This window comes from Phodopus roborovskii, unplaced genomic scaffold, assembly GCF_943737965.1.
Source record: "Phodopus roborovskii unplaced genomic scaffold, PHOROB, whole genome shotgun sequence".
Classification (NCBI taxonomy): Eukaryota; Metazoa; Chordata; class Mammalia; order Rodentia; family Cricetidae; genus Phodopus; species Phodopus roborovskii.
Window position 1 is genome coordinate 24,300,835 of NW_026126459.1, and position 16,629 is coordinate 24,317,463.

The window sequence follows — 16,629 nt, forward strand, 5'->3', positions numbered from 1 at the left end:
AGCCGGACCCGGCCTCCCCGGCTCTCCGCCCGGCTTCACACCGGCGCGCGAGGTTGGCTGAGGCGAGACCCTCCGCCCCTTTAACAGGGACACTCCCCTTTAAGGCGGGCGCCCGCGCGCACCCGGCCCCGCCCTTCGGGGGCGCGCGCGGCGACCGCCGCACCGGCTCCCCGGAGCTCACGTGCCGGCGCGGAGCGGAGGAGCCGGGCGAGCGCGCGCGCGCGCGTGCGAGGAAGCAGGCGAGCGCCGGCGGGCGGGAGGAGGGAGGCGCCGGGGGCGCGCGCGCGCGCTGGGCGCTGCTGGGCTGCGGCGGCGGCGGTTACTATGGCGGAGTCGGCCGGAGCCTCCTCCTTCTTCCCCCTTGTTGTCCTCCTGCTCGCCGGCAGCGGCGGGTCTGGGCCCCGGGGGATCCAGGGTGAGTCCCGGGCTGTGGGGGCAGGGGGGAACGGCGCGGGATGCAAAGGGCCAGGCGAGGCCTCGCGCTCGCCCTGGGGCTCGAGCGGGCGCGCCCCCTCCCCAGCGGCGCAATATGGCCGGGCAGGGGGCGCGGAGGGCCGGGGTGGCGGGGGTCAGCCTTGGGGACCCGCGCGCTCTTCCAGGCGGAGCCCGACCAGGGCGCCCCGGGGGTCGCGCTTTCAGCACCCTCAGCTCCCTCCTTTCACAGACCAGGCTTCCTCGAGGAGATGGGGAGGTCCCTGCCCTTCAGCACGTCCGTGCGAGGGGGGTTATTCCCTGCCAGCAAATGCTCCTGGGGGCGCCTTTTCTCCCGCCAAGATTGTGGGGTTTGGCGAAGGGGGAGAGCTTGTTTCTCCGAGGTGACCTGATGCCGACAGCCCATGCGAACCCTAGGTTACAAGGGTACGGGTTCACTACCCTTCCTTTCAGCTTGGGGTGCCCCTATCCACCCTTCCCAGCCACTCTGCCGTTCTAGGCACCTGAGACACATTTCCCCTTCCCTCTCTCCCTTGGGTTCTGCAGGGCATCCCCCCCCCCCACCAGATATCAATGCCTGTAGAAGCTGTTTGGAGGAAATGGGGTGAGCAGGCCCCTAAACCTTTTTTGGAGCTTGGCCTCAGAAACCACCCCAACCCTGTGAAACCTAGTTTCCCAGCTGTTAATCTCAATCTAGGTGTATTTGTATTTGCTTTCTTCCCTCACCTTCCCCACCCCACCCCAGGGAGCCCATTCAGTTAGTCATTTTGAGAATATTTTCAGGTGAAATCGTGGAGCATCTTCCCCCAGTCTTCCCCCAACCCCAATTATTAAAAACCCTACCATTGGGCCATCTCCCTGGTCCTTGGTTAGCACTTTTACCTTGGCACACAGTCCCTCCTCCCAGCACCCCACCACACACCTCTTACCTTCCAACCCTCAGGGCCTTGTGCTAGCCAGGGCCACCCCCACCTTTCCCACTACAGAGGTGGAGATGGTTCTGTGGGACACTCCACTGGCTGTGCTGTTTATGAGGCATTTGGGGCTGGGACAAGCACATGAAACCCTAACGTATTTCATTTGATAGTATTCCCAAATGTGCCTTGGCATTGGGGTTGCAGATGAAGGTTCTATTTGGCAGTTACATTGAAGCGATTATTGACCCACAGATGGAGATGTTGGGCAGTTAGGATTGTACTCCCATTGTACAAAAGCCTGCTACTTTGATTTCTCAGCAGCCCCAACCTTCCAGCAATGGGAGATCAAGTGTGTGTGTCTGGAGCTCTACACACACACATACACACACACACACACACACACACACACACACACACACACACACGCTATTCTTAGGTGGGCCTTGGTTTAGTAACTCAGACCTTCAGTAGAAGACACCATGCTACTTTGGAGTCTCAAAAACAAGTTCATTATCACCTGCTTCTGTGTGCTCTCTCCCACTGTGGTGGGGCTTGTGCATCGGGGTCTTTGTTAACAGGCTAATAATGCTCCTGTCAGGCACTGTGCCTTGTTCTCTGTGTTGCATAGGAAACTGTGCACTGGGGACTGACAGACAAACTGGAGGTGTAAGGACAGAGCCTTTGTGGGGAAAGAATGGTTTTCATAAATCAATGCTTGCTGTGCCTTATGGGCTGTGTGTTTTGAAACCTGTGACAGTGCTATTTCTCTAGTAGGATAGTCAAAATAGGGAGTCTATCTTCAGGTTTGTCATGCTATGTGTGTATAAATAAATCTTTATAGTCCCTCCAGTGGCGTTCATATCCTGCCTCTAGCATCTCCAAGATGTTGAAGCAGTCATTCCTTGCTGATTTGGTGGGTCTGCCTGTAGATTGTTCTTGTTGCTAACATAGTTCAGAACGTTTAATTGGTAATCTGGCTGGTTCAGAATGCAGCAGAGTTCAGTGTGTTGTTTTTGTTTTGTATCCTCTGTAAAATGGATATTTATTGGGCTGAGGGTGGGTATAACAGGGAACTGGGTTCTTTTGGGGGGGAATGGGAAATTCAGTTGTATGTCCCGCAAACACTCTCCGAGGCCTTTAAACTTCTTGGCCAGACACTGCAGTTTTTTCCGGGACACATCTAGTTGCCAACAGTGCATGCTACAGAGACCACTGTTGCAAAAGGCTTAAAGTGAAACATCACTTCTGGGAAAGTAGAGGCTGGGATAACAAGAGGTTGACTTTTTTCCCTCCCCTGCATTTCCTATACAGTGCTCCTCTGTGTGGGCTGGAGAAGTGACAGAGCAAAGCAGTTCTCATGCCTGGGGTGTGGACACCATGTGAGGGCAGCAAGAGATAGGTATTCTTCTATTAATTAATGAAAACTGGGGCCTAGTACAAAGCCAGTGCTAAGGAGAATGATGTCACCCTAGAAATAGCGTCCATGTGATAGGTGTTTTAAGACCTACCTCAGGAATTTTCACATTAGTGTTATAAAATGTAAAATTAAGTTAGTAGCAGAACATGACATTCATTTTTTTTTTTTTTTTTTAAAGACAAAAGCAGCAAGAGAGGCATTTGAGGTACTGATAGGAACATTTTGCATTTCTGTGAACAGCCTGAAAATGTAATCCCAACCCCAGCCTTGTAACTTGGTTGAGTGGGCATGGATCTGAAGTGCAGTGGAAGAGAGTGCCTGTGGAGGGAAGGGAGCCTCTGATTAGTTTGTCCACACAGCTCCTGGGGCAGATGTGATAAAGCACAGGAAAATGGCTACTCTGGTTAAAGGTTAGAACCAGATGGAGGGAGGAGGCTGGTGCTTGGGAACTTTGTTTCCTTACAGGTTGTCCTTGAACAAGTAACTTAACCTGTTACCGCCACAATTTTCCCTCTGGAAAAAAAATCCTGTGTGCCACTCTTATTGGAACATTTGTGAGGCTGACTTACTGATAGCCAGTTGGCAGAGAGGGTATTTTTAGACACAGTTTCTGACTTCAGTGAATAAGCAATGTTGGGTTACTTTTTATCTTATGGGGCAGAATAACATAGTTTGATTGATAGACACACCACATGTCAGTGTGGCTCCTTTCTTACTTTGCTTTTTGGTAGCCAGGGTTCATATTTCCTCAAGCTGATTTCTGCCTTTGGCAGGCTTTTTCCTCATTGGCCAGGCAGCATACCTGGGCTAATCAAAGACAGGCTGAAGGAGTGACCTGCTTTAGGCTTTATTGGTTGGCAATGTTATGCAACTCTGGGTGTGTTTATGGTACTATGTAAATGTTACATAAGAACATGGAGTCTGAGAGGTGGCCAGAATGGTGACTGTGAACACAGGAAGGTTAGACTGAGAACTCCATTCGGAAAGACATTGGGAATTTGCAGGCACTAGGGGAAGAAGCTGCACTTTATTTTCCTCTAGAACCCTTTTAGATGATTGTGCTTTTCAGGGTGGGGAGGTGCTGGGGACTGCAGCGTTATAAATAGGTTTACTCTCCACCGGTGAGCTAATTGTAACCTTGCTACCACAGTATGATTCAGTAAAGAAGAGCTGGAGGGGAGGGACATGCTGCTGCTTTCCACATGTCCTGCTGAGGCTGCTTGTTGCATTTTGGAGCATGAGTTGAGTTGTGCTGCAGTCTGTTCCCCTGAGCACCAGGGAGTACAGGGTGTCATGGGGGAATGGGAATTCTCAGCTTGTGGCACTTTAGATCCTCTTTATTTCTGAAGGTTAAATTGAAATACTGGTATGGTTGTTATATTTTAATTTTAAAATCTCTATTTCTGAAGTTTGTCTTGGAATAGCAGTTAACAGTACTTTGTACTGAATTCTTGCATTGTCTGTTATGGAGCATCATTTCCTTTTCTTCCATATTTACAAAAAGTCCTGGCCAGCCTCCTCATCCAGCCTACAGTGCTGGCTGAGCCACAGGAGTCCTCAGCCATCAGTCTCACCTAGGCTGGGGTGTGCAGCCTTGGAGCATCAGCTCTCTGACACCTTGACTTCTACAATCTGACTTGAATTTCTCTCCATTTGCTCCATGGCTGGATTTGAATACCTGTTCTCTGTGTCTGCTCATCTCAGTGTTCCTACCCCACACATGGCTTACCCTGAGCCTGGACTCCAGAGACACCATCTCCATTCTTGTCTATTATGTACCTGCTGGCTTCCATCCAGGATAAGTGGGACCTGGAGCACCAATGGTCCTGCGAGCAGCCTCTTCACTCTAGACCTTCCAGAGTTTGCTTTAGTGGTGAAAGTTTCCACTCCAGCAGATCTTACCCTCTCTCCATATCACAGAGGTAGCATCACGTGAGGCCATGTGGTGACTTGTTTTTTGTTTGTTTTGTTCTGGTTTTCGTTGTTGTTTGTTTGTTTGTTTGTTTTTTGAGATAGTGTTTCTCTGTGTAACCTTGGCTGTCCTAAAACTTGCTCTGTAGACCAGGCTGACCTTGGACTCACAGAGATCCTCCTGCTTCTGCCTCCCAAGTCTGGTCGTCTTTTTTTCCTACTACTACCACTAGTTCTTCTTCTTTCTTGTTCTTCTTTCCATCCAGTCTCAAGCCTGCATTTGTCCTACTGAATACTTTGGATTTAACATAATGAAAGTAATAAATACCACATCACTTCTAATATCTACATAGTTACATATAAGAGATTTCTTTATTCATTCAATTGGGTATATGCCTAAAACAGCTTTTGGCATGAGGAGATAACACAGAATAAGATGAACAAAAGTTCCCAAGTTCCTACTGTTGTAGAACTTAAAATCACCTTGGCTTAAACTATAAATAAATAAGTAAACACAATTACTGGCTGAGTGCTCTGAGGAAGATGGGCTAGAGCGTGTTCAGAATGGTCATTCCATCCTATGTCTGCATCACTGTGTGCTTTGTAAAGCCTGGCTGAGACTGCTTGGGAGATATGGTTTATAAAGTGGCCACTGAGCCATTGCTCCCAGGGGAAGTACAGGGTCAGGTTCCTGCAAGCCTCTGATCATAGCCATGTCTGTAGGTGATCCATAGATGACCTTGTCTTCAAGTCACTCTGTTTAATACATATTGTTGGGGCATAACATGGAATTTAGGCACGAACTGTAACCACTCTTGTCTGAATGGAGCTTACCTAACACATCATTCTCTAAGGCATGCCACTGCCTTCTTGTACTTGGGAACACCAGACAGCACTTCAGCACTGTGCCTGGGGACCAACCATTTTACATAGCAAAATCATCAACAAAAAGTATGGCACTAAATATACTGCCAAGAGGACATGTGTTTACAGTATGAGAGCTGAAAGAAAGCAGAGTGTTGCCTTGTTTGACCTCTAGTGGGAATGTGCGTGTTGGGCTGCTCAAGTCTTTTACCTTCTGTGCATGTCCTCAAATGACCAGGAAAGGACTGCAAGCATTGTGTTCCGGGGTCACAGATAACTTTTAGCAAGTAGGCATATTCATGGAATCAGAATAATGATGTTCAATTTCATTAGTTAAACAAATATTCTACAGATAAATTACATCATCCTTGTGTGTGTGTGTGTGTATAATGTGTACATATATATATATGTGTGTGTGAGCAGGCACACTTGTTCATGCATGCATGTATGGAGGCCAGAAATTGATGCCAAGAGTTTTCTCCATCATTGTCCAATACAGGGTCTCTCCGATAGACCAGCTGGCCAGCAAGCCCACAGGGTCTGCCTGTTTCCCCATTGCATCCTTCCCCAGTCCTTGGGTTACAGACCTGTGCCTTCACATCTGGTGTTAAGTAAGTGCTAGGGTTCTGAACTCAGGTTCTCATGACCAGGCAGGGAACAGGTCAGTCACTGGACTGTCTTCCTAGTCCCTTGCACCTGAATTCTTTATTGGTTTTGGACAATGCTGGGGATGGTCTCATGAATACTGGTCAAGCACTATACCACTGGGCTACATTCCTAGACCCTAGAAGTGTAATACATCTAGAAATCCTATAGGTAGATAAACATATTCTTATTGAGTGTTTTGTTGGTGCACAGATTCCTTTAGCACTGGTGGGTGCCTTTCCTCACAATGCCTACTTTCTGCCAAATGAGATGGACAGTGGACAGCCAAGGGGATTGTGCTTCTTATAGCCACCCTCTGTTTCCCAAAGAACCCTGGGACTTGAGGTCTAGCCACCTGTACCCAGTCACTCACTCTAACACTGGTGGTGGTGTTGGTTACTACTGCCTAAGGATTTGACAGATAGGTCTTAGTCAAGTGATGTTCAGATAGGTAGACTTGATGTCATTGAACTTACCGTTTAAAGGCTGACTTTTCAGTCTGTTGTGGAAAGGAAGTCAGAGATGCTCCAGCTGGCTTGGAATCAAGCAAACACCCATGTTATTAACTTCCATCCCAATAGGTGTATGGTAGATAGACTAAGAAATGAGGGTGGTCAGTCCTTTTCTGATAGTAGGAGAAAAGTAGGGCTTTGAGTCGTTATATCTGCCAGGCAGTGGATCTTACAAACAACCATTAAACTTGGAAGAGGACCTCATCTTAGAGGAGAATCCAACTTGGACCCTGACCTGTAGAAACTGAAATAGTAAAGAGGTGGTTTTTTGCTTTTTTTAAATCATTGTGTGTGTGTGGTGAGTCAGACAGCAGTGGGGAAAGTGAAGCAATGGGGATGATGAGAAATAACCCAGGATGGGTTCAAGGATGTGGCCCAGCAGCTCAGCGTCCCATTGCTAGACGTGAAAGCCCTTTCAGTGATGTGCTAGCATATGTCTGTACTCCCATCAGCCAGGAGGCTGAGGCTGAAGGATCACCCTGAGTTCAAGGCTGGCTTAGAATTTATATGGAGGGAGAATAGGATTTGTGTGCTCTCCAGATTAGCTTGGGTTAAATTGACTGAAGGAGTTTTGGAGAATCTGTGGGGGAGCCACTTTGCCCCCAGTCCCCAGGCATTGTCTTAGTATATGTTTGTATGTTTTACTTAACACTCTCGGTAGATAAAATTGAATCAGTGCAGCAGCGTCCAGTGCTGAAAACCTGGGCATGCCTGGCCTTGGAGCTGAATTTAGAGGGATATCCATGCCCTTCTGCAGTTTATTCCAGTAGAACTTCAGGAGTTCAGAACCTCCTCATGCACTGGTGGTAATAAAGGCATTTTATTTAGTGGGAGTGCAGTGCCTGGGCACTGTTGTTGTGAGCTCTATGTTGTGAGGTGGCCAGTGCCTGGGTGGTGGGACTAAAGGCATGTGCCCTGCTAAGGTGCTTCTAACCCAGCCTCCACCTCAGTCTTCTTTGACTTCTGCTGCAGGGTTTTACCCGCTCTGTCCCATGACCGGCTGCTTCTGTGTGTTTCAAGAATCAACTCCAGGCCTCTAAGATTGGCATCATGTGTCTCATCTGGCCCTGGTCTTCTTGCTGCCCTTGTCTCTAGCTGGAACCTTGGCACTGTTGTTGGCATTGCTATTTCAGTGTGGGCATAGTATGTTTTGTATCTTCATAGCCCCATGTCTTTCCTGTTCTTCTCCCTCCTTCTCTAATACAATGTTTCCAGGGATTCCATCCTTCTGTGTTTTCCTGGTGAGCTCCTTTCCTTGTGCTGAAAGTGCTGGTGGGGGGTGGGGGCGGCACATTGCTTAGGGTTCTGCTCCTCTGACCTTCAAACAGTGGATCCTTCAGCTGGGCATAGAACCTTGTGGATTTTAAGGACTTAGTAAATATGTTTAACTGAATTTGTTCCTTTTCCATACTCTCAGTAAAATCCTAGGTAAACAATTCCAATTCTGTCTTGTAATTTATTTCCTGATAGATTATTTTTTAAAATGTGCATGCACGTTTTGCCTGCATGTCTGTATATGTAGTTCAGGTGTGTATGTGTGGTATCTTTGGAGGCCAGAAGAGGATGTCAGATCCCCTGGAACTAGAGAAACAGATGGATGAGGATGCTGGGAACCTAATATATGCCCTCTGTAAGAGCAGCCAGGTCTCCTTTGTGAGCCATAATAATGTCTTCCTACCTCATCTCTTTGATTTTTCTTTTTTCCTCTTTGATTTCTGTGTGTGATCTTACACATCCATTTTATTGCAGCCAAATGAACTTAATCTCAACCTCATTAGTTTATCCTTCTTGCTTGATTTGTTTGCTTGTTTCTCCTGCATTACCCTAGCTGGCAGAAACAGTCGTCCCTGTTATTCTTCCTCACAAGTGTGAGGTTCACTGCTCTCCGCCATAGTATAGTAAATGGGTGAGGAAGAGAACACCCGTGATAAACACTCCCCACCCCCCACCCCGCTCTAATGAGCCAGAGTGTGTCTACACAAGTGAAGCCAAAACAAACAAACAAAATCCCACTTGCTTTCTGTGTTTGTTATAGACTAGGTTAAGGAGAATAAACCAAGTTACTGAATGTTTAAATATGACAGCTGAGTCTGCATGTCCTGTCTGGGAGCTTTGCACATGCTCCCTCCTAGTAGTGATGCCTGTTTAGTTTTCTCTTGCCACTCTCCTGGGCAGCAGGTGGGCCCTTGTGTGCAGTTTGGGTATTTACCATCCATCATAAATTAAATTACAGTGACAGGTCTCCTTAGCATAAACATCAAGCATCTTTTCTGAGTGAGAACAAAGCTTCGTTCTCTACACCCGAGGCTTACAGTTGGACTTGTTTAAACAGCTCTCTAGGGTTGGGTTTGTCTCCAAGTCAGTCTCAGAAAGGGCAGCTAGCAGAATGGTGTTGTGTGGGGCTGGCTTTCCAGACACCTTTCTCTTATGCAAACTCCATTCCAAGATCTTTTCCAAGATCTGGAATTAAATGCCAAGTTTATCAAATGTCTTTATTGTTAAACAGATGGGGTTTGCCCTTAATACAAAAACTTCCTTTATTAAGCCAGTTACGTTTTTTTCCTAAGTGCTTTTTTACCAGCAGTTTTCTGGGTCCCACCAAGTGCATTGTGGCCTTTGGCTGTATTGTGTCTCAGAACTCAGAACTTTTCATCTTGTTTTAAGATTCACCTTTGATGATTATGAAGGATGGGGCTCAGTATCCATCCCCATTTACTGCCATCTCACCCTTTTCTCCCCCAAGCAAACCAAACACTACTCAGATTTTCTAATGGCATTTTATTTATTTGCTTATTTGTGGGGGAGGGGCACATGTTCCAAGGCACGTGTATGTAGAGGTGAGAGAACAGCTTTCAGGAGTGCTTCTACCATGAGGGTCACAGGTCATAGGTTATCAGGTCAGACAGGGAGTGCTATATCAGCTGAGTCACCCCCCCCAGTTCAAGATTTTCATAAATATTTTGGCAGTTTTTTAGATCTGTAGTTAACTATTTTTCATATTTTAAGCAGTGGGGAAAATGTCAGTATAGGGGGTTAGGGGTATAGCTCAGTTGGTAGAGTCCTTGACTGATTTGGAGAAAGCCCAGCACCTGATAAAAACTACATATGGGTGGGGTGGTACATGATGTAATCCCAGCACCTAGAGGTGGACAGTCAGAAGTTCAAGGCCAGCCTAGGATATCCGAGATCCTCTATCAAAAGTAAGAGAGACTGGGTAGGGGATAGCACATGTCCTTAATCCCAGTCCTTGGGAGGCTGTCAAGTGGATCTGTGAGTTTCAGACTATCCTGGTCTAAGTAGCAAGTTCTGAACCAGACAGTTAAACCCTATCTCAATATGGGCTGGAGAGATGGCTCAATGTTTAAGAGTACCTGTTCTTGTAAAGAACATGGGTTCAATTCCCAGTGCCCATGTGATGGTTCACAACCATCTGTAATTCCTCCAGTTATAGGGGGTCTGGTGCCCTCTTCTGACCTCCATGGCCACCAACACATATTTGATACACAGGTTGTGTGTGTGTGTGTGTGTGTGTGTGTGTGTGTGTGTATGCGCGCGCATGTGTGTGCGCAGTCAAAAGACAAAACATAATAGATATATAAATAAATGACATAATCTAGAAATGCATGTAATTTATTGGATTGAGATTTATCAAACACAGTGTTGGTCTGCCTTGTTATTACTGAGTTTACCAAATACTGTGCTAGATAGATAGAGAAGGGTCAAGGTGACAGGACCCTGACTTACCTCTTCATGGAGGTCAGAGATTCTTGGGACATGGTGGACGACGTAGATAACACTTGGAAAACGCACTGCGCCTCCAGATCTTTTTCCTGTGCATAAATTAAATTTTTGTATAGTTTTTGTACTTGAGGTTATATTACACGGCTTGCTTTGGTTGTGTGGATTTATGGTAGTTTTAAATTGTTATAAAGTATATATAGCAGAATTCACTTATTTTAACTACTTGAAGTATATACTTGGTGGCATTAAAGCCTTTCATAATATCCAAACTGTCACCACAAAGGTTTTCATTACCCTGAAAGAAAACTTAATGAGAAAACTCATTAACCAGTGCCTCTACCCTCAGTAACGCCTTCTAACCCTAAGTCTGTGTTTGGGTGTATCATCCAAGGAACCACATGACATGGTTTCTTTTCTTTACAGTGTTTTCAGGGTTCATCCATATTGTTATGTAATTGCTTCTTTCCAATGGCTGAGTAATGATTCCACTGTATTAATATACCACAATTTGCTTGCCTCCTCGTCATTTGATAGGTATTTGGAATTTTTGTGCCTATTCATGTACATATTTTTTATTTAGTTCTTTTTGGTAAATAGCTAAGAGTATACTTGACTGGGTGGTAATTCTCCTGGACTATATGGTGGTTCTGTTTCTCTTACCAAGAATCAGATATTTTTTCTGAAGTGCTGTAATAACATTTGTATTTTGATTGATTTTGTGTGGGGGTGGGAGTTCATTTGGAAGTCACAGGGCAGTCTTTGGAAGTTGGTGTTCTGCTACAAGGGATCCCAGGAACCAAACTCAGGTGGCTAGACTTGGAGGCATGCTCCTATTCTCACTCAGCCATTTTGCTGACTTGTTTCGGTTTGTTTGTTTTTGAGACAGGGTTTCTCTGTGTAGCCTTGGCTGCCTTGGTACTCACTCTGTAGACCAGGCTGGTCTCGAACTCATAGATATTGCCTGCCTCTGCCTCCACCTCCCTAATGCCTTGTTTTGTTTGTGTTTTTAAGATAGGTCTTGCTATGTAGTCCACATTGACCTGGGATTTACAATCTTCTTGTTCTGCCTCCTGAGTATGGGGTTACAAGTGGAGTTAGTCTTTTTTTTTTTTTTTTTTTTTAACCCACCCTGCCTCCTTGAGTTAATTTGCAAAAGAGACATTTTTCCTTTTGAATGTTCTAGACACAACTGTTGAAAAGTAGTTGATGATAGATGTTTCTAGGCTCTCAATTTCTTTGATACATATGTCTGTCCTTGTGCCTGTGGTTGATAAGAATGGTTTTGTGGAGAGTTTGACATTGGGAAATGTGAGCCCTTCAACTTTGTTCTTTTATTTCTACCCTCTGTGATTGTCTGGACTATTCAGGATCCCTTATAATTTACATGAATTTTATTGTCAGTGTTTCCATCACTGGATGGGGGGCATTGCCACTTTAATAGTAAGTGTCTTGTCTTGTATATAATAAATATATATAACAGGATAATTGGGAATGGATTGATAGCTCAGAAGAATATGCACTGCTCTTGTAGAGGACCTGAATTTGGTTCCTAGCACCCACTTGAGGCAGCTCACAACTGCCTGAAACTCTAGCTCCAGGAGATCTGATGTCCTCTGCTGACCTCTGAGAATGCCTACACTCATGAGCACATGCCAGTATACAGATACAACACAGATCCTACACATAATTAAAAGTAAAATAATGATAACTAGGCATAGACTCATGCCTTTAATCCCAGCATTCAAGAGGCAGAGGCGAGTTTAAGACTAGCTTGATCTATATAGTGAGTTCTAGAACAGCCAGAGCTAAATAGTGAGATCCTGTCTTGACAAATAAATAAGGAATTAATAAATAAAATATGTATACAATGATATATTTAATATATTATGTAGAATTTTATCTTGGTGAACAAATTAAGTTCTCAATTTTTTTGTATTACTGAATTTATTCTGAAAATTCCTCTTATAACTACATCAAAGAAACCCTGGAGAAATGTACCCACATTCTTAGTAACTAGAGAGCACTACTCGAAGGGCTCCTGGATTCTGCACCATATATTCAGTGGTGTTTAAATCTGTTTTTATTTGTACTGCTGCTCTGCTTCTGGTGTTATGGCTCCTGTTCTGGGAGCTGCCATCATCATTTATCTACACCTTGAAAGTTTTAAAGAAAGGAATAGGGATTGTGTAAAGCAAAGAATAAGACAACACTAGTCAAGAAAAAGTGTACTGACCCGGCGGTGGTGCACATAGGTAGATCTCCAACTTCAGGCCAACCTGGTCTACAGAGCTAGTTTCACAACAACCAAGGCTACACAGAGAAATGCTGTCTCAGAGTGTGTGTGGGGGGGGGGTCAAGCACACAAATAATAAATTTTTTCAAAAGATAAAGTGTATTAAAAGACAAAAAAAAAAAAAAAAAAAAAAAAAAAACCCCTAACATACAGTGTTTCTAAAAGCCTTAGTAAGTTTTACCATGACTGGATGTTCTACTAAGTAATTCTGCAGTATGTAGTCCTAGAATTGGGGAGCTTAGTAGCAAGTAAGGGCAAGTAAGGGCTGTGACCAACAGAGTAGGGCTTTCTTAGCAACTGGGAGGAACAACGAAATATCAGACTGCAGACCTGTGGGAAAGTGGGATGCATGAGGCCCAGCAGGAAGTAGACTGACCTGGTAGAGACGACACTGGAGACCGCTCACAAGATCTTGTCCTTACATGGAATAACTGGGCTAGGAGGGAGAAGTATATGATGCTGACATCCTGACCAGTATAATGAGGCTAAACAAACCACAGAATTAGATCAGACATGAATGATTGCAGACCTTAATTATCTGAGGAGGAGCCTGTTTGTAGGGATGGGCATGATATCTTTTACCAGTGAGCATGACCACCCGAGTAGTTTGATCCCCTGAGATCCACATGGGGAAGAAGAGAACTTGCTGATGCTCAGGTTGTCCTCTCACTTCCACATGTGCACACTGTGGTATGAACTCACTCAAGCATGAAAGCAAACGCTCTCTCTCCCTCTCCCCCCTCTTATATACACACATGCATGCGTGCATGCAGCACTTGCATGAAAATACACACACATGCGCGCGCACGTGTGCATGCGCAGCACGCGAAACATTTTAAAGAACTCTTAAATCTTAGAGCTACTAAGGAAATACATTGAATCCAGTCTTGAATTTTGAATTGACTCTAGTAGATTGTTAGTCTGAGAGAGAATGAATGCTTCATCTTTGCCAAAGGCTGTGCCTATTGAGCTAGAGGAGGACAATGCTGAGAACACAGTGCTTACAGTAGGGCCTGTCACAAAGGAAGACATCTAGAAAGTATATGTGCCATTAATATTCTAGCTAAAATTTGAACTGACACTGGGCATGACACTACATACCCAGAATCCCATTAGTTAAGAGACTGAGGCAGAAGGAGTTGAAGGCTAACCTGTGCTACATAGCAAGATCTTGTCTTGAAAAAAGCCAAAAGATGGGTACTGGTGGGATGGCTCAGCTGTTAAGAGCACTTGCTGCTCTTGCAGAGGACTCAGATTCGGTTCCCAACACACCCATGGTGGCTCACACCCATCTATAACTTCAGCTCCAGAGGATTTGACACCCTGCAGCCTATATAGGCACCAGGTATATACATCATATATATATACATCCACAGAGACAAACACTCATACACTTAAAATAATGAAAGTGATAAATCTTAAAAGAAGATACATACCTCCCTAGTGCTCAGCACTTAGAGTCAGGAGGATCAGGAATTCAAGGCCAGTCTGTGTGTGTGTGAGACCCTGTTTCAAAGAAAGGGGTGGGGGGATAAAAGCAAAATTGAATTGGATGCAAATCAGACCTTCATATTTAACCATAAGTTATAGAAGTTGCAGAGGTGGTGCATGCTAAATGGATACCATTAGGAGTCATCAGAATCCAGAATGTGGGAAACTTCAGGATAAACCACCTGGCCTCCTCAGCAAGTGATTTTCCTGAACATAATAACATTGGGGTCTAACAGATTTAAGAGCTTTTGGCAAAGTACAGTGAAACCTTTTTTGGTCCAGATTTGAACAAATGAACTCTTGAAAGTATCTCTTAAGATAGTGGACTTGGGAGCACTGATAGGCACAGGGAGATGTTAAGAGTGTTGTTCTTTATTTAGGTGTGTTAATGACAAAGATCAACAGTTTAAGATGCACCTTGTAGAAGATTCTCAGAGTTACCCTGGGACCAGCTGCCCTGCTCTGTCCAAACCCTTAGCTGTTAGAATCCAGGCACAGACAGTAGACAGAATTTTGGGGTGGTCCATTAGCATCCCTAGAGTAACTGGAGCAAAACTGTTTTTCATTCTCTCTTGAAGGACTTTAGCATTGTTGTGATAAATTGGTCATTTAATTTATTTTGTGTTGGGGGAGGGTGTGCCACAGCAAGTGTTTAGATCAGAGGACAACTTTCTGGATCCCTCTTCTGAGATGTGGAGGTTCCAGGAACCACATTTGGGTTACTAGGCTTGGCAACAAGTACCCTTACCTGCTGAGCCCTCTCACCAGCTCAATGGCCTTTCTCTCTCTCTCTCTCTCTCTCTCTCTCTCTCTCTCTCTCTCTCTCTCTCTCTATCTCTCTCTCTCTCTCTCTCTCTCTCAAATATTTACTGTGAGCCTACTCCTATTTAATCCTGGAGACACAGAGGTGAATGGAACACAGTCAGTTTCAGCCAAAACATTGTTTGTGACCTGGTCTGCCTGTTATAAAGAGATTCCAGAAGGTCCTAGTTGTTTACTGGATCCATAGTGAAGTTTAAGCCACTGATGAAAGATGACTGTGGGCTGTGGGGCTCTTGTGAGACCTGACAGGTTTGTAGCTTCTTTGTAGACCTGGCCACCCTGGAACTCATCCTGTAGACCAGGCTGGTCTTGAACTTAGAGATCTGCCTGCCTCTGCGTCCTGAATGCTGGAATTAAAGTTGTGCGCCACCACTGCCTGGCTGGTTTGGCACTTTTTAAGGAGGTAAAATGTCTATGAATAAAGAGAGTGAGATGATGAAATGCAAACTGTCAAAGACTGGCCATGTGTCATGTGCCTTCTGCCTCACAATAAAAAGGAACTTTTACTGCTTATACAGACCTGCCTTCGAAAAATAGGTATGACCAGCTGCAGTGATGTGCTTGACAAAGCCAGCAGCCTGGAAGGCAGGAGGATCAAGCTGGAGGCAAGCTGTGGGAAGACTTGGTAGGGTCCTCTGCTCAGGAAAACAAAAGCATATTTGACCTGATGGGGTGAGAATACATTTGAAGGTGTTTCCAGTGGTTCTGAAAGTTAGGGGCCCTGGGCCTTGTCAAGGGGACATTGGGGAGTACTGGGAACTCCTGGATTGTAAGTTTGGAGACTGGAGATGTGGCACTATCTCTTGCTTGTATATCGTTTGTGAGCCCCTTACCTTTCCTAAGGCCTTGTTCCTCATAAAGTAGAACAGCTACATCTGCCTCAGCTCTGAGTTCTGTGGGGACCATGTAAGAGAATGAGGCTAACAGAATAATGGAACCAGTCTGTGCTGTGTGCACTTAACAGCAACAGCTGAATGTATCATACCATGCTAGAAAGCTGGTGTCTGTCTTTGTCTTAACCCTATGGAACTTACTTTCATGGCTCAATAGTAGAGCCCTTACCTACCATGCCAGAGGCCCTGGATTCTAAAAGTATAAAGTATCAGCCTATCAGAAAAGAGCACCCACCAGACACAACCCTGATCGATGCATCAACAGCAAAATTGAAAAGCTGTAAGGGAGATTGGATGAGGTCCTGATACTATAGACCACTGCTGTTCGTACAGTGATGGGGTCAGATGCTGCTTAGTAGGAGCTGCCCAGTGATGTGATCACCACTCCTGCATCCACTAGTCCTAAAGACTTCTGGGTCTGACGTGTGCCTCTTTGGGATAGTGCTCCATGGGGTATCGTCCCTAAGGATTAATGAATCATTAAGAATCATGGCTGCTCTAGCCTTCTAAGGATTAATGAATCATTAAGAATCATGGCTGCTCTAGCCTTGGAACTGTTTAGATGTGTTTGTGGCCGATTCCTGGACAGAGCAGGCTGCTGGGCAGTATGCTTTTGGAGGTTGTGGGCATTTAGTGATGTCTTGTGAGACTGTGAGTCTAAGCTCTGGGTGATTCCTGGGCTTCCCAGCTG

General features: G+C 45.3%; 1 protein-coding gene across 1 annotated transcript in view; it reads left to right on the forward strand.

Moving 5' to 3' along the window:
- The first annotated feature begins 236 nt into the window (after nt 1-236).
- The window catches only part of Acvr1b (activin A receptor type 1B), a 41,175-nt gene continuing 24,782 nt past the window's right edge, over nt 237-16,629 (forward strand). The window contains exon 1 of the mRNA XM_051189940.1: nt 237-415. Coding sequence (XP_051045897.1) covers nt 325-415 — 91 coding nt within the window. The 5' untranslated portion in view covers nt 237-324. The remainder of the gene's footprint in view (nt 416-16,629) is intronic.